At 37.5% G+C, this 21,206-nt stretch overlaps 1 protein-coding gene across 1 annotated transcript; it reads left to right on the top strand.

Annotated features, from left to right (window-relative positions):
• The first annotated feature begins 780 nt into the window (after nt 1–780).
• Nucleotides 781–18,828, top strand: flii (FLII actin remodeling protein). The gene is made up of 31 exons (XM_042505021.2): nt 781–934; nt 2,646–2,756; nt 3,540–3,611; nt 3,767–3,847; nt 4,081–4,328; nt 4,698–4,801; nt 5,003–5,178; nt 5,564–5,721; nt 6,352–6,436; nt 6,895–7,042; nt 7,214–7,344; nt 7,444–7,551; nt 7,696–7,800; nt 7,979–8,158; nt 9,124–9,206; nt 9,465–9,539; nt 9,809–9,892; nt 10,017–10,188; nt 11,126–11,233; nt 11,373–11,564; nt 12,215–12,313; nt 12,449–12,538; nt 12,658–12,797; nt 14,356–14,611; nt 14,734–14,888; nt 15,000–15,060; nt 15,212–15,340; nt 15,612–15,718; nt 15,930–16,035; nt 16,272–16,337; nt 17,141–18,828. Exons 1-31 carry the CDS (start codon nt 872–874, stop codon nt 17,273–17,275), a joined length of 3,828 nt encoding a protein of 1,275 aa, XP_042360955.2. The 5' UTR covers nt 781–871; the 3' UTR covers nt 17,276–18,828.
• Nucleotides 18,829–21,206: the final 2,378 nt, after the last annotated feature.

The raw sequence follows: 21,206 nt of genomic DNA, 5'->3' as shown, positions 1-21,206 counted from the left end.
TTATTTAAACATATTACTTTTTAACAGAGACTGCATTCTCAGCTCTTGAATTTTATGACAGTTTGACAGTCCTTATAATAGGTGTCTAGTGTGTGTTGTTATGTCTTGTCGCACTTGATAAGAGACTGTTTGTTATTGAGGAAAGGGGGAGGTGGTGCAAAAAGGGAGAAGGCACATCATATGATGTTTTTGGGGTTTTTTTTGGCTCAGGCAAGGGGGATGCAACTATTTTTTGTATTTTATTTTATTTTATTTTATTTTTTGTATTGTATTTTTGTATGGGTGGATACCAATACCATTGTTTCGGGGTGGGTAAAAAACAAACAGAAACTAAAGCTGTATTCAAAACAGCTCCTTATCTTGGAAACCGTGCACTATATATAGTGTGTTAGACAAATTGCAAGGAATTAGTAGATTTTGATTTTTTTAAAGCAATGGAAAAATGTCCAGAAAACTATATTTTTCATTATAATTATTACACATTTAAAATTCTTCACAGATTTATTATAATCTTAGAAGCACTTTTTTCAAGGTAATTTCTTTGCTTGTTGTTTGTTCGTTTTTTGTGTTAATTTTCAGGTAATTCTTCTTGTACTTTTTACTAATTTATTTCTCGTTTTTTTGGTCATTTCTTCTTAAGTTGCTCATTGCCTTCTTCCCAATTTTTTTCAGGTTTTTACAGGTCACAACACAGCCATAAATAAAGAACACTCCCTAACCACTGGGGGACGCTGCATCATTAATGTTTACAACCGCAGCAGAGGTGTCGTTTAAAAATCCACCGAAGAAGAAGTAGTCCGCCAGCCACAGCCCTCCCTGCCTGTGGACCAAAATAGACAGTTGAGGGCAGAGCAGCTGAGACTAAGCAGAAATGGCTGCCACCGGAGTACTTCCCTTCATCCGGGGGGTAGACCTTAGTGGAAACGACTTCAAAGTAAGGATTTTAAACAGTATTCGTTGATTTTACATCCATAGCTGTTTAGCAACTAAAGCGGTTAGTTAGCAAGCTAGAGCTAATGTAAGTTAGAGACTCAACAACAGACGGCTAAAGGCTGAGCTACAACTAGCTTAGCTTAACGCTGCTAGCATTGGGCGTTAGTCAGTTGTCAAATGTTTGTCATACACAAAGTTGCTGTCTCGGCTTCAAGCGTCCTGCCTGGTTGTTAACATGCCTCTGTTTAAGGGAAATAGTTTGTGAATAGTACTTTTTAAAGTTATTTTATTAGCGGTTAGAGTATTTTGGGTAGTTGAGGCTAACGTATAACTTGCTTTCAACGTCACGTTAGCTTGCTAATTTAGCTTCTGTGTTGGCTAACTGTCACAAGCGCAGAGTGGGGACATTTTTGTCAAACTATGTTGTTAAGAACAATAATATTATTGTACAGTTTGTTGGCTCAACATCGTCATACTTGTTGGTTTTGACACACTTTGCGTGCTAAGTTTGGGAGACTGTAAAAACAGCCCGACTGGCAGGAGTGGCAGCTGAGATCATCTGGCATGTTTTTGGACTGACACAACTATTTGTGTAACCCACATAACGCTAGCTGCCATGTTAGTATGAAAGTAGTACAGATAAGATGGCGAAGTGGCTATTTTTTAATCTATTAGTTAGAGAATGTCTTATGATCTAATTTCAGACAGCGGAAGATGAAATCATTTCCTGGCGTACATCATGAGGACTGTAGTTTTTCAGGTTTCTTACCCTGACTTTAAAAGATAATGTGGATTGAACGTTTATCGCTGGCCAAATCTATACTGTATTTACTCGGGCAGCTGATTTGTAAATTAGTGAGATTTTTTGACAATTTGAGCTGTCACACTCACCCATAATGACAGAAAAATCAACAAGGGCAATGACACTTATTTTACATAGACATATACATTAAATTTATTGTTTTCATTCTTATGTATTGACAAGGTTTATGTAGGCTTGGGAGATAAGAAAAAAATAATAATTTTACTATGTTTTTGACTAAATATTTTAATATTGATGTTGTGATCACATTAAAGGGTTGACTATTAATGCTTTCACAAAAACATTTAGGCTACACAATGAGGTTTTGGATAAATAATCAGCAATAATGTACATATAATGACTGAGTCGATAAATTGAAATAATAGAACAGTGTGGTAAGTTCTGGAAATGACACCACTTCATTCTAATGCAGCAGGTTAAGTTAACACTTAAAATATTATAATAATCAAAATCTAAGTTTAGATCTAGCCTCATATCATGGTGTTTATATAATATCTGCATATTCCCTATCCCTAAGTTAATATGCAGCATTTAATACATTTTGTTAATGATGTGAAACTTTTCATAAGAAATGTTAACAGTTTAAAAATAGTCTTTTTTTATTTTGGTATGAAATGGTCTCTCCCTGTTGCAATTAAACAGAACTCCATGTAAGATTACATCTGGGGTCTTATGTCAATATGTCCAGATCAGATTATTTTGGTAAATAACAGACAGGAATGTGTATGATAAGAAATGTCACCAGGTTTTTTTTTTTTGGTTGCACCAATACCATCACAATTTAACATACCATAGACATGGCATTGATAAAGTCAACACCAGTGTCAGAAATAATTTTCTCTCCTCTTCTTCTTTATCTCCTATCTCGCTCCCCTCTCTGTGTTTACAGGGTGGATATTTCCCAGAGCACGTCAAGTGTATGAGCAGTCTGCGATGGCTGAAACTGAACAGAACAGGACTGTGTTACCTACCAGAGGAGCTGGCCTCTCTGCAGAAGCTGGTGAGACATTCAGGGCTATTTGCCCGTTATTAGCTTGTCCTCACATCTCTGAATGGTAATCCATTAATTCATAACATTGGTGAAGCTGCTCTGTTGTCTAATGAATGGACTCTCATGTACTGTTCTTTGATATTGTCATTTTTGTTTTTATCAATGCCAACATTATTATGGCTATAGTAACACTGTCATAGTCATAGGGTAGTATTTCTATTGCACTCTTGCTTGTTGTTGTCTTATCAATCCATGTTTATCTAATTTTATATGCTATCCCTTACTGCATTGTTGATGGCAGTTTTGTTAATCTCTGATGAGTCAAAGCAACTGATTTTATACCCAATATGTCTTTAACAAAGGACATCACATCAGCAGAGTGGTGCATGTCACCTGTGAAACTTCACCTGATTAAGAGCACACAAAGCTCTACTTAAATCCCTAATATCTTTAAAAGGATTATCAAATCTAAACCTCCAAAGCCTCAGTCAGCATGCCACGCTAACATGCTTGATCTTACCTGGTGCAGGTAAATAAGATTAGTCCCTTATCATGGATAGGAGTCACATTGTCTGAGCAGTGTTTATCTGCCTTGATTTTCATCCTGTTTGCAGTTGAATCATTCTATTTAGAGACAAATGAGCTTAAGAGCAAGAAGTATATTGCACAGCAGTGATCCAGGCTCTTTGTAGAGTGTATTTATGGAGTTTTAAATTATGTTTTATGTGTGCAGTGCAGTGCAGTGAACTGTGTAACTGTAAACAAAACCTCTGTGCTTTTTTCCTTTTTTAGGAGCATCTTTCAGTGAGTCACAACAGCCTGACCACTTTACATGGAGAACTTTCCAGCTTACCGAACCTACGGGTAAGTGACACCCACGCATGCATAAGAAGATACACATAAAGCACATGCCAGTTTCTTCCTCTAACCATAAGCATAAGCACCATTGATTTTGACTGTGGCTATGTACCAGTTTGGAGGTACAATAGTGCTGAAAATGTGTTTCTCTCTGTGTGCAGGCGGTGGTAGCCAGAGCCAACAACCTGAAAAACTCTGGTGTCCCAGATGACATCTTTCAGCTAGATGACCTCTCTGTGCTGGTACATGATAATCTTACACGATTCCTCCTCCTCTGCTTATCATACCCTTAAAGACTTCCTTTCACAGTCCACTCACAATTATTTCAACAACATGCTTCCTTTCTTTATTTTCTGGCCCTTTGCCTTAACTTGACACTCAATGTGCTTCCTCTTTTTTCATTGATTTTGAAACTTAATTGCTTCACCACAGTATTTCATCAAAACACAATACATTTCCCTCTATTCTACCACAGGACTTGAGTTACAATCAGCTGACAGAGATCCCCAGGGACCTGGAGAACAGCAGGAACATGCTGGTGCTGAATCTGAGCCACAACAGCATCGACTCCATCCCCAACCAGCTGTTCATCAACCTGACAGACCTGCTGTATCTGGACCTGAGCGACAACAAACTGGACAGCCTGCCGCCGCAGATGAGACGCTTGGTTCACCTGCAGACACTCACACTGAACAACAACCCGCTGATGCATGCACAGTTGCGGTAAAAAGACTGAATTTTCTTTCCATAACCTCACACCTTTATCTTAATACCGAGAAATGTTTGTAAACATATGAATGTAAAGAAATACAGTAATAGACAATTAGCATTAATATGTGAACATTTAAACTATAATATGGATAATGTGCTGAGTTTGTAAAGTATAAAACGGTGCCCTATGCTGTTATGAAATTTATAAAACTAGTAAGTTCAAAATATTAAAAAAAATATAAATATGTGTGCAATACTCCGATGAACAACAGAGATACACATAAGTAAGAATTACAATAAGAATATATACAGTATGTGTCACATATACAATACGCGTTCAATTTCTAATCTGACTGACTTTGTCTCTGTGTGTCTGAGCAGCCAGCTGCCAGCTATGGTGGCTCTACAGACTCTCCACCTGAGAAACACCCAGAGGACCCAGAGCAACATGCCCACCAGCCTGGAGGGTCTGACACATTTAGCAGGTAATCACGTACTCTCACACACCACTCTCTTGTTTCTTCCAGACTGCTTATTTCGGGACCTGGCCCATTTTCCTTTTTACTTCTTCCTCTTGGCACTGTGGTACATTTTTCACAAAGGTGTCACTTTTGTATATCCTCATATTCCTTGTTCAGTAATTTTTTACAAACATGTGTTTCCTCACTTCTGCCTGTTTCTCTCAGATGTTGACCTGTCATGTAACGACCTGACTCGGGTGCCAGAGTGCCTCTATTCCCTGGGCAGTCTGAAGAGACTCAACCTGAGCAGTAATCAGATCTCAGAACTGTCCCTCTGCATTGACCAGTGGACTCAGCTGGAGACGCTTAACCTGAGCCGCAACCAGCTCACCTCACTGCCTGTAAGAGCTGTAATTATTATTACACAGCTGTCTCTAGAAGCGTCTCTTTTTCACCTATCAGTGTTTATAAAGTTGTGTAGCCAGAGTTGCGTTAATATTAAACCACAGATGAGATTTAATTATGTTTGGATGATGTGAGAAATCTAAGAAGTGAATTCCTCAAAATCTGGGTAAACTATCTATATGGTTTAATACAGAGAAATATCGGAATTTGGGCAAACCAAATCTTTAAAGAGCAAGTGGGTTTGACAACTGATTGATCAGTTTGGTTTATTTTCTGCCTGGGATTCTGTTTTTTCAATCAAGCCGTTTTTAAGGTACATTTCTTTTTATAGTTTGTGTAAGGTGTCACACGTTAAAACTTTGCTTTTGTGTCTCCATCCAGTCTGCGATCTGTAAACTGGCCAAGCTGAAGAAGCTGTATGTCAACTCTAACAAATTGGACTTTGATGGAGTTCCACCAGGTGTGGGAAAACTGGCCAGCCTCACCGAGTTCATGGCCGCTAACAACAACCTGGAGCTCATCCCAGAAGGACTATGCAGGTGAGCTTCACACACAAACAAACACACAGATTGAGAATACTGTGACTGATAAACCACTGATGGAAATCCTGAGATTTCTTTCTGAATTGCTAGACTGATACTGTTAGAATCGTTTTACAAGCCCAATTTTAACAATATTATGACATACAGAATGCATATCACAGACTAGCAAGACATAGCAAATGATTAAACAAGAGACAAAATCGAGGGTTTGCCTTCGGATAAGGTCATAGCAGAGAGAATGATCTGGGTTGTGAGTGCGTTGCGTATCAGAGATGTGATTGCACAATTGGATAGGTTGGGGATTAGAATACCTTTAAAATTGCAGAATTAAGATGTCTTAAATGTAACTCATTAAGCCAGCAAACTCAAACTCCAGGTTCAATATTACTTTTTACTTTTATACTTTATTATTAGACACTTTGTATTTTATTTTCACTTATTTGATGCTCTGTTTTTGGTGCAATGTGGCACAAGAATTTTCTTTGCGATTAAAAACATTATCTTATCTTATCCTTCTGCCTTCACTCTTGTCTGCCCTTTGTCGACATTATTGACGAACTTCAATTGTTTCATCACACAAGAAAATGTGGGTATATAAATAATATGTTATTTTGTGTTGTTGTTTAGGTGCGGCAAGCTAAAGAAACTGGTGCTTAATAAAAACCGCCTGGTAACGCTGCCTGAGGCCATCCACTTCCTGACTGACTTAGAGGTACAAGACTAACACCACTTGTAAAGTATTCAGATAATACTGGGCATAAATAGTATTTACACAGGGTGAATTGTGGATTAATGCAATTCGATGACTTTGCTGAAGTGTCAAAAGAGGATTGAAGTAACCTGGTTGTAACCCCCCTCACAACTTACTTTAATAAATACAGCCCGATTTCATGCTTTGACTACAACTAAGAATGTTACAATATTTCTAAGATATCATAAAGTAAAGGAATAGGATATAGTTGGGCAAAGTGAATGTAATTTTTTGACATCCATATGACATTGTGAAAAACATGAGGAAATGTTTGAAATTATTATATAGTGGTGTTGTAAATTAGACAAATTAAAAAAAGTAAACAAAGCACTCTGTAATGTTTGTTAACATCTACAGATTTCATCGAGGAAAAGATTTACACATTATATATATCTTCCTGTTAATGTATCTTTTTGTAGATTTTGGATGTGCGTGAGAACCCCAACCTGGTGATGCCTCCTAAACCAGTGGACAGAGGTGCAGAGTGGTACAACATTGACTTCTCGCTACAGAACCAGCTCCGGCTGGCCGGGGCCTCGCCTGCAACTGTAGCTGCTGCTGGGGGAGGTACGAATATTTATGTCTAGAGCTGTATGTTGAGTATATACATGAATGTATATTATTATTGCCTTTTATTTTACAGTAAATACAACCTTTGTATATCCTGAAAGCTTAAATCTGTGTGTGTGTGTGTGTGTGTGTGTGTGTGTGTGTGTGTGTGTGTATACCTTTGTCCAGGAGCCAGCCCCCGAGATCCCCTGGCGAGAAAGATGAGGCTAAGGAGGAGGAAAGACTGCTCTCAGGACGATCAGGCAAAGCAGGTGCTGAAGGGCATGAGTGATGTTGCACAGGAGAAGAAGAACTTAGAGGTAAGAAAAAAAAGAAATGCTGCACAGCCCCCCACAGGAAGAAAAATAAAAAGGGTTCATTTATATATTATTTACAACCAAAATCTGCTAATTTTGCAGGAGAACGGGGATTTGAAATATGCTGATTTAAAGATTCGGCGCTGGGACAAGAGTCTAGAGAAACCTCAACTGGACTACTCTGAGTTCTTTATGGAGGACGTGGGGCAGGTAATGTGTTTTTTTTTGTTATGTGTGCTCTTTTTGAACTTTGGTTTGGTTGGAAGTTTGGTTATACACATGTGAAATCTGATTTCTCTACTTTGCATTGTACAGATATCAGTGTATATGTGTCTTTGTTTTCCTGTCCTGCAGGTTCCTGGTCTAACGGTGTGGCAGATAGAGAATTTTATTCCATTACAAGTGGACGAAACTTTCCATGGCAAGTTCTACGAGGCTGATTGCTACATCATCCTCAAGGTAACACATCCAATCTGTTATGTGTCAGATACACTGTCATTACTTAGATTATCGTTAGATAAATTTAATTAATCAAACAACAGAGATTATTCCTTGCTCTAGCTGGAACATATGTCAGTTTCTGTGTGCTGTATGTGCAAAGAAATCTTTCTCACATTTATTGTTTTTGCAACTATAGACCTACCTGGACGACAACGGTGCATTAAACTGGCAGATCTTCTACTGGATCGGCCAGGATGCCACTCTGGACAAAAAGGCCGGCTCTGCCATCCATGCCGTCAACCTCAGAAATTTCCTTGGAGCAGAGTGCAGGACGATACGGGAGGAGATGGGAGACGAAAGCGAGGAGTTCAGTGCTGTATGTAGAAACATGACATTCATATAAGCTATAATAATAATATATTAGATTTTGTTGAGTGCATATCTTTCAAAGCACCAAAATATTTGTAACTTAATCAATCTGAGCTTAGCATTAAGTAAAATAACTGTGCTTTAAAGAAAAACATTAACTTGTAACTTTGATTTTTCAGCCTGGATGCTATTTTCTTATTTTTTTGTGATTAAGGGGAACAACAAGATCTGAAATTGATCCAGTTTTGAGCGAGAGAGCTGGATACTGGCAGCGGCTAAAAAGGCTGCTATGTAACGTGGCATGTTCACACCCTGATTTTACATCCACAAAAGTGCTTTTTTTGCTACTGACAGGCTCATGTTGTTATTCTAAGTGTCTGACAACATTATGGTTTGTCTTTGCACTATCCCTGATGTTGTTAATTCACCCAAAAATATGCTGTCTCTATACACGCTTGAATGACTTCTCATTTAAATGGAGTCTGGTGTGTTTGGCGATAGTGATTTTTGAGCCGCTTCTGATCAAACAAAAAGGATCTTACTCTTTGACAACACTATGCAAAGGATCCCTACGGAGATGCGCCTTTTTGTTAAATATGCCTTTTGTTTTTACACTTATAATTACAATCTGAGCCTGTAAGTGACAAAACAAAATATATTGTATAAATATAGGAGATATTTTGTCGATATAAAATGAGAGTGCCAATGCCCCGAGCAGCTGCATTCTTGCCTGTTTCGCTGCTGTTGGCTGCAGACCTCTCTCTCAGTTCTGCACCAGTTTCAAAAATGACTGGCTCCATTGTATAACACAAAAACATGGAAAAATAGGGTCCAGATTGAAAAACACTGAAGTTGCCCTTTAAATAAAACTTGTTTCTTTTATTGGATGTGGTACAGAAACTATATCTGTAGCTGTATAAACCTCCAATCGCTATGTACTTTTGTAAATGACAGTTTCTGTCTTGTGTGCAGGTGTTCAACAATGAGATTTCCTACATTGAGGGAGGAACAGCCAGTGGATTTTACACTGTGGAGGACACACACTACCCTGTCCGGTAAGCTGGAAGGAACTTTTTTTTTTCATTTATCAGCTCTATGTTGATTAAAATGTATTATATTATTCATGTTTGGTTTTAATTATAGTAATTTTATCAGACACATAAGTCACACAAATCTTTTTTTGGAGTCTGAAATAATTTTGTCAGCTTGCACATTCAGCTGTTATTCTTTGAGCTTGCTCTGATGTAAATTACTGAATCTGTTCAGCCTGGAAACTTAGAAATCAGGTTTTAATTCTTCTTTATATTTATCAGGTTGTACAGAGTTTATGGCAAGAAAAACATCAGACTGGAGTCTGTACCTTTGAAGGCCTCCTCCCTCGACCCGAGGTAACTCTGACACACCCTTTCTGTCCTGTACACCACAGTCAGTACATTTGTATGGTTTGCCACACCCTCCAGCAAACGCACTCACTGCTTTCCAATGCTTTGCATCCCTCCTCTCTCTGTTTGACATAATCCCAGCCTTGGCTGTAGACCTGCATTGGTTTTGATGCTAATTTTGTTCCTGCTGCTGTTTGATTAGAGCACAATGTCTCATTAAGTGTGGTACTTAAAGCAGTGTTTCCTTGACATCCTGTCTTTTTTCTTTTTGTCAGGTATGTCTTCCTGTTGGACACAGGGTTGGAGATCTTTATCTGGAGAGGAGGCAATGCAACTCTCAGCAGCACCACAAAGGCCAGGTGGGACAACCATTAATAACCAACGTAACCATTTTCTGCTTTCAAGTTTGTTTCCAGGTTAGGAACACAATTAAACATAAAAAAGAAATATGCGAAAACTAAACTAAAACTTTATTGTCTTCAGGTTATTTGCAGAGAAGATCAATAAGAATGAGCGCAAGGGGAAGGCAGAAATCACAACCCTCATACAGAACCAGGAGCCTCCAGAGTTCTGGGAGGTTTTGGGAGGACAACCCGAGGAGATCCAGAAACACGTACCGGATGACTTCTCTCCTATCAGACCCAAACTATACAAGGTAAGTCTTTTTAATAGTGTTAATACAGTTCTGATCTTAGACGTACTTTATCCTTTTAGGTTAATGTTCTCCACAGTACAAGTGTGTATGCAGTATTAAGGTAGCGTAGGTGTAATGCAAATTGGTCAGAGCTGGAGGAGGTGTGTAGGACTTACTGTTGAGCTTTCTGCTCCATCACAGGCGTAAAGTCACATGTAATTGTAACTTTGTTTTTGTAAATAGCCCCAGGGCTTTCCACGAGGAAGTGCAATAGCCAGCCTGTGGGGAAAAGTAGCCACCAAGGGGGTCTGGGTCCTTGTTAATCAAAGCTTTTTTATTAGAATAAAAAATGTGTATAATAAAGTTGGCAGGTAGAGTCAAATGAGTAATCAGCTGTTTGGCCGGCTGCTGGCATTTTGGAGAACTCTTTTGCCCACGATGATGTGCAATATGTGGGATAGGCCAAATCCAAAAAATGCTTAATTAAAAATTACTTTTATAGTAACAGAGTCAGACATGTTAAATATTAGTAAACACCATGTCAACATTAAAACTGGTCTTTTTCCATTTTAACTAGGAAGGCAGGATATTGGATTTTTTTGCTGATATTTGATATGCTGATGTCTTGTTTTGTTACCTGTGCTGTATCATTTATCTGATGTTTTCTACTAGTTCACTTTGAATATAAAAACAGAAAAAATATTAGCAGAAATCAGCATGCTGGCCGATTCCAATATTTCACTCTAAAACCACTATCAGCTGATACCGATGATGTGCCAATATCATTGTGCATCCCTTATCTTTACACTTGAATTTCTAACACAAGAGGAGATGATTAAAAATGGTGAAAAGAGGCCAAAAAGTGAGTGCCTGATGTACAGGTAGTGATGATAACAGATGGCATCGCTAAACAAAAAAATCACAGTTCCCTGGTGTTTTCTTCATCACTGTCCTGTAGGTGGGCCTGGGTCTGGGCTACCTGGAGCTGCCACAGATTAACTACAAGCTGTCAGTCGAGCACAAAGACCACAAGATCAAGCTGGACACTTTGCCAGAGCTCAGACTGGTATGTTTATCTGCTGCAGATTCACCAGAATGCATGATATATGACTGAAATAATGCCACAATTGTGGTTAAAATTTTCATATCCTATTATTATTATTTTAACAATGTCATCTTCTCCATATTTCCATCCCTCTCCTCAGGTTCAGTCTCTGCTGGACACAAAGTGTGTGTACATCCTGGACTGCTGGTCTGACGTGTTCATCTGGATCGGGAGGAAGTCTCCACGTCTCGTCCGCGCCGCTGCCTTAAAACTGGGTCAGGAGATCTGCTCCATGCTGCACCGGCCCAAACATGCCTGCGTCACTCGCAACCTGGAGGGCACCGAGTGTCAGGTAATACTGCACCACTTTAAATACTGCTGCTGCTGCAGACATGAGACTGTGGGTAGTGAAAACTGTATGATAATGGTTTTAGTCTGTCATGAATTGATGTATAAATGGATGTATGAAACACCACACTGGCCACTTCTGTTCTGTTCCCAGAACACACCTGTGCACAATTCTCCCAGCGCAATTTCTCCCAGCGCAAAACACTTATCAAAAGCCACCCATTCAAAACTGCTTTTAATGTGTAATTAATGTCATGAACTTTAATGTGTTGTGTATTTTATTGTACATTTTAGTGTATTCTATTTTAGGATAATTTTTGACTTTTGTAAAGTGTCTGAGTACCGTGAAAAGCCCTTATAAGTAAAATTTATTTTTATTATTATTATTATTATTATTATTATTATATTTATTATTGTTGTTGTTGTTGTTGTTAAGGAGAAAGCAACTATACAGTGTATTAATTACAATGTTGGTGTTTAAATAGTTAATTTCAGTTTTTACCCTGGGAAATACAATATAAATGCCAAAATACCAAAGTCAAGACTTAAAAATAGGAGTCCACAAACCACAGCGTGATATCACAGTGGCGACAGCCATTGTTTTACATAGTGTATGAGTATAAGTTAGACTTTGTTCTTTTTCCTCTTCCATAGGTGTTTAAGTCCAAATTTAAGAACTGGGATGATGTGTTGAAGGTGGACTACACCCGAGCAGCTGAGACAGTACAAATGAAGGACAACTTGCAGGGCAAGGTCAGTGATACATGCGTGTGTATCTGTTTTCAAAAAATCTAAATGTTGATGGTTGGATAGCAGTTCACATTTTAAATGCTACTTATGAACTTAAATGTGTCTAATTTATGTTTTGATGTCTGTTTTGTCTCTCAGGTGAAGAAAGACGCAGAGCAAAAAGACCAGATGAAGGCCGACCTCACAGCTCTCTTCCTTCCCAGGCAGCCGGCCATGCCTCTCACTGAGGTAACAACACATGCAGTTATTCTTTTTCTTTATACTCCCTGTTTTAATTGATCGGTAAATTACAGAAAAAAACCCTTCTTTTAGCCTTCACTTCTTACATGTTTACCTTTTCCATCCAGGCTGAACAGCTGATGGAGGAGTGGAACGAGGACCTGGACGGCATGGAGGGATTTGTGCTGGAGGGAAAGAAATTTGCTCGCCTGCCTGAGGAGGAGTTTGGGCACTTCCACACCCAGGACTGCTACGTTTTCCTCTGCAGGTAAGGAGCTGTGTGACTGTGCTCTGAAGGTTGAGGGGAAACAGTAACCCAGACACATCACTCAGATGATTTAAAGGGTTAAACATCCTTTTCATTTGTTTTTTAAAAGATGGTGAAACAGGCTTCAGTGGAACCACTCAGGGCAGGTGCACCGTGTCAATTCACATCTATTAAGACAGGGTTTCCACAGATCCTTAAAAAGTCTTAAAAGGCATTGAATTCATTCATCTAAAAATAAGGCTTAAATTGGTGTTAAAATAACATGCACTAATCTTTCAAAAGTCATAAAAATGCACAGACATGGAAAGTAGGATTTTATGAATTGTTTTTTTCTGACGTTGCATTGTAAAATCTCAAAATAATTGATAACATCTATTTTTAAAATGAATAAATAAATAAATAAATTCCTCTATTTAAACTCGCAAAGATGGGAGTCCAAGTAGCTGAATTTCACATGCAGAGTGAAAAACACAAAAATCTCCAAGAAAATTGGAGTTGCCAAATAATTCCCTCTTTGGTTGGTAAACCTAAAAAATACTTTTATGATAATATAATATATTTATTGTCTTCCGTGTGTGTCACTCAGAAAAGTTCTTAAGTTTTTTTTCCCCCAACATTTGATGCAAATACATAAAATTTTCACTAGATCAAAGACATTGTGACATGTTTTATGTCACACTTAACATTTGGGCAAAATAAATTTGTCCTTCAATTTTGGTTATTAGAAAATTAATCCAAATGGCATATAAAAAATCTTAAAATGTCTTAAATCTAACATGCCTTAAGCTGCAGGAACCCTGTAAAGGTGATTGCTTTTGTCACTCACAGACTCTGACAGCATTTCAGAAAGGACCCTGCAGAAAACATTTTTCAGTACTTTTCACTTGTTCCGATCTGTTTTGTGACCAAGTCTTATTAAAGGAGAAGTCATTTTTTTCTGAAGTCTCAGTAGAGGTGATGTGTTGCTGGAAAAACAGCAGTGGAAACATTAGTGAGAATTAAAGAGTGCTGAGTACAGAAAGAGTATTTTACTCTTATCTAAAGGATTTTTGATGCCAAGGCTAAATATTTAGCAGATTTCCACAATGTAAAAAAGGCCACGAGATTTCAGAATGAGACTTTTTCATCAGGGAGACTTGGACACAAAACAGACAAGGAGAAATTAAAGGTGTGGAAAAACATTTCATTTCACTACATTTCACCCTTTCCATAATATTGTGAGACACTTGGAATAATAATCTGAGCCTGTCAGTGACAAAAACAAGAACGTAACAGCACACAAACACGCTCTGAGCGGTTACTTTGTTTTGTGGCTGCGGGCTGCACCTCTCTCTCTCTCTCTCAATGCTGGACCCATTTCAAAAACTGCTGTTTCCACCAGTCACTTAGACATAAAAACATGGAAAAACAGGGTTCAATTGAAAAATACAAGAGTTTCTTTTTAATAAAAATATACACATTTATGCATTCAAACACAGAAAAAGGCGACTCCACCAGTTTGATGCTGTTCTGTCAGAGTGATTCATCGTCTCACTCTAATCTCACTCTGCTTTCTCAGATACTGGGTGCCTGTGGAGTATGAAGAAGATGAGAAGGAGAAGAAGGAGGGCGAAGGTGGTGAAGGAGGAGGAGGAGGAGGAGGAGGAGGAGGCGGCGGCGCATCAGCAGAGGAGGAAGAGGACAAACAGCCAGAGGAGGACTTCCAGTGTGTGGTGTACTTCTGGCAGGGCAGGCAGGCGTCCAACATGGGCTGGCTCACTTTCACCTTCTCGCTGCAGAAGAAGTTTGAGAGTCTTTTCCCCGGAAAACTGAAGGTAGATATCTTTGTACACACTCTTGGACATCCTCCTGCTATAGAAAAAAATCACACTTTTTTAGAATTATTTTTTTACAATTTTATACTGAATTAATAACCATAGCCCTTCTTGCTGTGTAGGTGGTACGTATGACCCAACAACAAGAGAACCTCAAGTTCCTGTCCCATTTCAAGAGGAAGTTCATCATTCACAAAGGGAAGAGGAAACAGAAGACTGACTCTGCTCAGCCTTCCCTCTACCACATCCGCACGAATGGCAGCGCACTTTGCACCAGGTACACAAAGCGTTGTTATCACCTGTTATCTGATTCACACCAACAGTCATAACATTCCTCCAGAGAAGTTTATGATTGATGACAGTTTTTTACCTTTTATTTTTTTCTCAGGACCATCCAGATTGGAACAGACTCCAGTAACCTTAACTCAGAGTTCTGCTTCATTCTCAAGGTTGTGATTTTTTTCCTTATCTAACAATAATAAAATAAAACAAAACTAACTATATCAAGCCCAGTCAGACATTTCTCCTGTAAATCCTTCTTTTGTATTATTTATATGAATTTATATGGTCACTGTGTAACAGCATAATGTGTTCCTGCAGGTACCTTTTGAGAGCACAGACAATCAGGGCATCGTTTACACTTGGGTGGGCAGAGCTGCCGACCCTGACGAAGCCAAACTGGCTGAGGACATCATGAACAGCATGTTTGATGACACATACAGCAAACAGGTAGAAGTTTATGCACATGTGCCTCATTTTGGAATATAAATATTTCTTATTTTCATGTCCATTAATACATTTTTTCATTTTTAATCTGTGTGCAACTTTAAATACTCAAATACTTGAATCTGCTACTTAAAATATGCAATTTTTCCTTATAAGAAATTTTAAATGTAGCTTCTGCCAAGTGTCTGTTTTTTTTTTTTTTTAATTTTCCCTCAACAATGGATTTTGCTTGAAACAATATTTTGTCAAACCAATTAATGTATTTGTCTCAAAGGTAATAAATGAGGGGGAGGAGCCAGAGAACTTCTTCTGGGTGGGGATTGGCTCTCAGAAGCAGTACGATGAAGATGCAGATTATATGAAACACGCTCGGCTCTTCAGGTCAGTGAACATTATCTGTTCAACGAGTAGGTACAACTTAATCATTCGAGTGAAAAGAAGCGTGTGTCATGTTATACAACAAAATGTGAAACTTTCTGCTTCTCTTTGATCTTTGTCTCTTTGTATCTATCTGTCTTCTTTCTACTTTTCATCTACTGTTCACTGCCTCACTGTTAATTTCTCTCCCCTCCTCTGCCTCTTCCTCCCTCAGGTGCTCGAATGAAAAGGGTTATTTCTCTGTGTCAGAGAAGTGCTCAGACTTCTGTCAGGACGACTTGGCTGATGACGACATCATGTTGCTGGACAACGGAAGTGAGGTAAGAATTGATCTTAATTTTGTCTAAATCTGTCAACAGTGGAATCCGTTTGATGTAGTTATGATAGTTATAACTTCCATTTTGCTGTAAAATAATACCTTTTTCACAAAATTCATTCAAAGTTTTCACTGCATATATCAGAAACTTGACTGGTTTGCAGAGGCATACAACCACAAGGCGGTCATTTTGGTTTATTCATTTCTGTGTTTCTTCTCCATAAACTTGCTTTGCCTCAGGTGTACATGTGGGTCGGTACTCAGACCAGCCAGGTGGAGATCAAACTGAGTCTCAAAGCCTGCCAGGTTAGTGAGAAACTGCACTTTGTGTATCTGCGCACTGGGGCTGGTGATATGGCTAAAAAAATAATATCACAATATTTTTACCCTGTATCGCGATATACTGTATATCTCAGATTTTGAAATCTCCTCTAAACCACTTTAAACCACTTAAATGAAAAATGAGAAATGAAACTACTGTTAAAATAAAGTTTAATATAACACTTATGATATTGAATAAGATAAAGTATAAAGTTAAATAAAGTACTCTTATGGTAAAATTTAATCAAGTGTAGTTATAATTAGAAAAATTAAAGCAGAACCTATGGTGCTTTTGTTTTGAAGGACCTGGCTCATTTCGGGCAGGAATGTAATGTTTTTGCTGTGGACGAGAAGCGTCCAGTCAACAGTAGGATGTCAGGGTTAGCAGAAAGTTAAACAGCAACTGTAACTAAGTTAATGTGGTGCTCCGTGGTCACAAAATGCAACTTGAAAGTCAAGGTCCAGAACGCTCCAAAAAAAAAGGAAACTTCAGTGTCTTCTGCTGAATCCTCACGTTCAGTATCACTTTCCAGCTCCTCCATGTTTGTTTTGGTGCCGTGCATTGTGTAGGCCGCCTGGGCGACACGGACAGATGAAAGGCGTTATCAGATGACGTAAACGATTTAGTAGAATATGAAACTATGGATGTTTTTTTTTTATCGTTAGATGATACATTTTGTCATATCCCACAGCCCTACAGTGCGCTTGTGATTTTTTTGATTGTATGTAAATTTGTTTTCAGATGTTTAGGTGATATCCACATCTTAGTAATGCTTTTTCCTCTCCAGGTTTACATCCAGCACATGCGCTCTAAAGACACTGAACACCCCAGGAAGCTGCGTCTGGTGCGCAAGGGGAACGAGCCCCACTGCTTCACCCGCTGCTTCCACGCCTGGGGAGCTTTCAAAACTCCCCCGGCATAGACACACGCACAGACACGCTCGCACACACATCAAATTTATTCGCTGCCATGTAATTTTCTATAAGATAATGATGATGTCTTTGCCCTAACCCGACTTTATCTGAGCTCCTCTCCCCTCAGTGCTGCTTCAACGGCTTCTTGACCAACACATTACTGTCCGAGTCTGCCCACAAACACGAATTTCAACGCAATTAGTGAAAGTTCTCCTGGTTAAGAGGCTGTTGGCTGTTTCTTGTCTTTGGGACAAACAGCAAAATATCACTTTTTTCTACAAGCTTTTTTTAGCGGCAAGTCTGAATGCTGTGGTTAAATGCGAGAAAGAATTATGTTTTGAGATAAAATAGGTCTAAGGTGTACAGAGGCTTTATAAAAAACTCAAAGGGAGGTGAATGCCCTAACATATCGATCTGTTCTGCTTTTATGTGGCGTATGCTGCATGGTCAATAGTTTTCAGTGGAGGGTTAAGTGCTCGTTACTGTGGGAGTCACTCCTCCATGCTTGGTGCCATATTGCGCGGCTAATTTGAAGCAATTTTAAGGCAGATAAAAGTTGATTTTACAGTCTTTTTTTCATCACCAAGGGAGTGAAAAACAGCACTATTATTGTTTTTCTGAGGAATGTTGGTTTATACATACATTTTTCTGTTGTGCGGACTATACGTGGTATGTTTGTGTGTTTGACCCAGTGCGCCTTTGTTGAAATGGGGACGCTCCCTTTCCCCAGAGTCTGATTGTTATCTGTTCTCACTTCTGATAACTTTTCCAGTGATCTAAGCGCAAAATGTTTCAGTTTAACAGAACGTGACTTTCATGTTAAAATGCTTTTGGCAGTCGTTTGTTAAACAGTTAAATTTATTTGGCCAAAGAAATCTTGAGTGCAGGTCCAGGTCCAAGTTACAGTATTAGAGACTCATTTTATGTTTAAGGTCAGATGTTTAAATGTGCAATCAGTAGAGCCCAGGAGATAAGGAAACTAAATAATACTGTAATCTACTACGTTACAGGCTGCATTCAACTTGTCAAAATTGTTTATCTTGCTTTTCTGGAGTGGAGAGGATAAGAAAAATGAAAGACTTTATTTCCAAAACATAGTGGTATCGTTTTTGAAAAAGTAAAGTCATCATGTTAAAAATCCTGGAACAAAACTCTTTTTCTTTTTTGTTATTTGCAAATGGGAGATCTTTTGCACCATATGAGAGACATATCGTCATTTAGTGTCTTGTTGATCCACTGATCTTAAGTCAGGAGTTTGTATGGTTAACAGATGAGTTATGGTCAGTTTAATACCACTTCTATGATCAGAAACTCCAGGGTAAACTTTTTAAGCACAGAGCTGTCTATGTCTATCTATGTACCCCATTCACAGTTGGTTGCAACTACCATGATTTAGTTTCTTTATACTTTATTTTGTGGGGTGAATTGTATGCCTGGTAGAGTGTTTGAGTTCTACACATATATGTAATTGTGTATATGAAAATGTGCACATGCTCCTGAGGCCACCTGCAGATGCTTTATTTATGTATTTTATATTAAAATAAAATCTCATATCCGTTAATTTGTAATCAGGCCTTTGTTTTTTACAATTAGATACCCTGCTCACAAGTGTTTAAGGTTGAGCTATATTGGTGCAAACACTGAGAGAAACTTAATCAACCCAAATAATTTAAAGCATCTGAATGAGCAGCTGGGCCCATGCAGATCCTTTAAGTCTTAAAATTTGGTTTTTGAAATGAAAAATTCATAAAAATAACCAAAGTAGAATGTCTTCAAAATGTCCAATTTTTTATTTTAAGTCAAATATTAATGCTGAGCATGAGCTTAAACCCAGGATTTAGATGCAGAACTGAAGTTTTGGCATTTTTATGGCATAACATTTTTTAAAAGATTTTTTTTTTGGCATTTTAGCCTTTATTAGATAGGACAGATCAACAGTGTAAAAGAGGGAGAGAGCAAGAATGACATGCAGCAAAGGGCTTTATGCGGGAGTCGAACCCGAGGCCACTGCAGCGTGGACACTGCCTCTTTAATCAAGGGGTGTCAGCTTAATCCACTCAGCCACCAACACCATGGCATAATGTTGAATATTTTAACATTGTTTTGAAAAACTCATTGTCTCATGAAAATGCCAAAAACAAAACAAATCATAGTTGAAAATACCATTTAAAAAAAGTACATTATTGCATAGTATGTCAGAAATGTCATGCTATAGTGCGCCACGAGAATGTGATAGTATTATCTGCCATGAAAAGACATTTGTTTTTAAAACAAAAATCATATTATCCTATGTCACAAAAAAAGATTTAAATGTCATGGTGTAGTGTCCAAAAATTAGGTTAAAAAAAAATAATATGTGAAAAAAACTAATGAAAATGTCACAGTATAATATGCCTTAACATATTTCATTAAATATTTGCATATTATACCATAAAAGAGGTCATTGTAAAAATAAAAAATGTCATAATAGAGTATCAAAAAACTTTCATACTGTATTGTGTCATTAATAGCAAATGACAAATATCATATTATGGTATGTCATGAATAGAAATGTCATAGTTTACAATGCTCTAAAATGTGAAAATATAAAAAAAGAAAAAATCACAGTATACTATGTAAAAAAAAACTGTCTAAAAAGTTACAGTACGTCAGAAAAAATGTCAAAAAGCCATAGTGTGGTATATCAAAAATAGTGTGAAAAAAATCAGAGTATAATATGTCAGATAAAGCGTAAGTACTGTACTAGTGATAGTATGGTATGTAAAAAAAAGTGTCAGTATATTACGCAAAAAAAAATTGTAGTGTACTATGCTAAAAAAAATCTTAAGTCATAATAAGCCAAAGAAATTATTTAAAAAAAAGTCACAGCATAATGAATGAACAACACTGTCAAAAACACCAAAGTATAGTATGTCAAAAATATTGTTTCAAAAACTCAAAGCACAGAATGTCCAAAAAGGTCATAATATATTATGTCAAAAAATAATTTAAAAACGTCATAGTATGTTATGTTAAAAAAGTGTCTACAAAGTCATAGTATAGTATGAGAAAGGGTCATGAAGTGTTGAGAAAAAGTCATAGTATCATATGTTATGTGTATCATATGTAAAAAAAAAAAAAATGTAAAATTAAAAAAAGGTTAAAAAAAAAAAAAGAAGTCATAATATGCTATACATTGAATTTTATTAAAAAGTGATGAAAAATTGAAAACAGTGGTAAAAAAGTGATGGTATTTTATGTCAAAAACAATCAGTTTATTATGCCAAAAAGAGTTTAATAAAGTCATCATATAATGTAGCCAAAAAAGAGTTTAAATTTTTTTTAAAAAAGCAGGAAAAAGTCATATTATATGTCTACAAAAAGTGTTTAAAAAGTTTTTTTGTTTTTTGTTTTTTGTTTTTTTTAAAAAAAAAAAGGCATAAAAAGTAATTATAAAGTAAGTCAAAAAAAAGGAATAGTAAATTATCTCAGCAAAAGTGCAAAAAAAAGTATTTCAGGAAAAGTGTGAAAATAGTCATAGTGAAATCCAAAAAAAAGTATCTTTAAAAAAAAAAGTTGAAGTCAAAGATGGCATTACATCTGCTGCGCTTTTGTATTCCGTCATGCACGCGGCTCTGTATCCCATCAGGAGCGTCTGTGAGCGTTTCAGAAGCGAAGCATTTTTCCAGCTGATATCTGTAGACTTGCTGAGATTGTGCTCATTTCGTCATTTTCCCTCTATTTTGTGGCCATTTCTCCTTGATTTTTGTGATTCTACCGTGGTTGAATCGGCTATTGCTTTCCTTTTGTTTCTGTTGAAATTATGTTTATCGTTTTACCCACTTTGCTGTGCTGCAGCCTACAGTCCACCCAGGAATGAAGTAAATCAAAGAATTATGGCAAAAACCATGCTCATCTTGATAATTATAGCCTGTAGATAAGTATAAAATTAAATCCAGT

Source organism: Plectropomus leopardus, chromosome 18, assembly GCF_026936395.1.
Source record: "Plectropomus leopardus strain MGB_pleo_1.0 chromosome 18, ASM2693639v1, whole genome shotgun sequence".
Classification (NCBI taxonomy): domain Eukaryota; kingdom Metazoa; phylum Chordata; class Actinopteri; order Perciformes; family Serranidae; genus Plectropomus; species Plectropomus leopardus.
The sequence above is the reverse complement of the archived record's forward strand: the minus strand, read 5'-3'. Positions and strand labels throughout refer to the sequence as shown.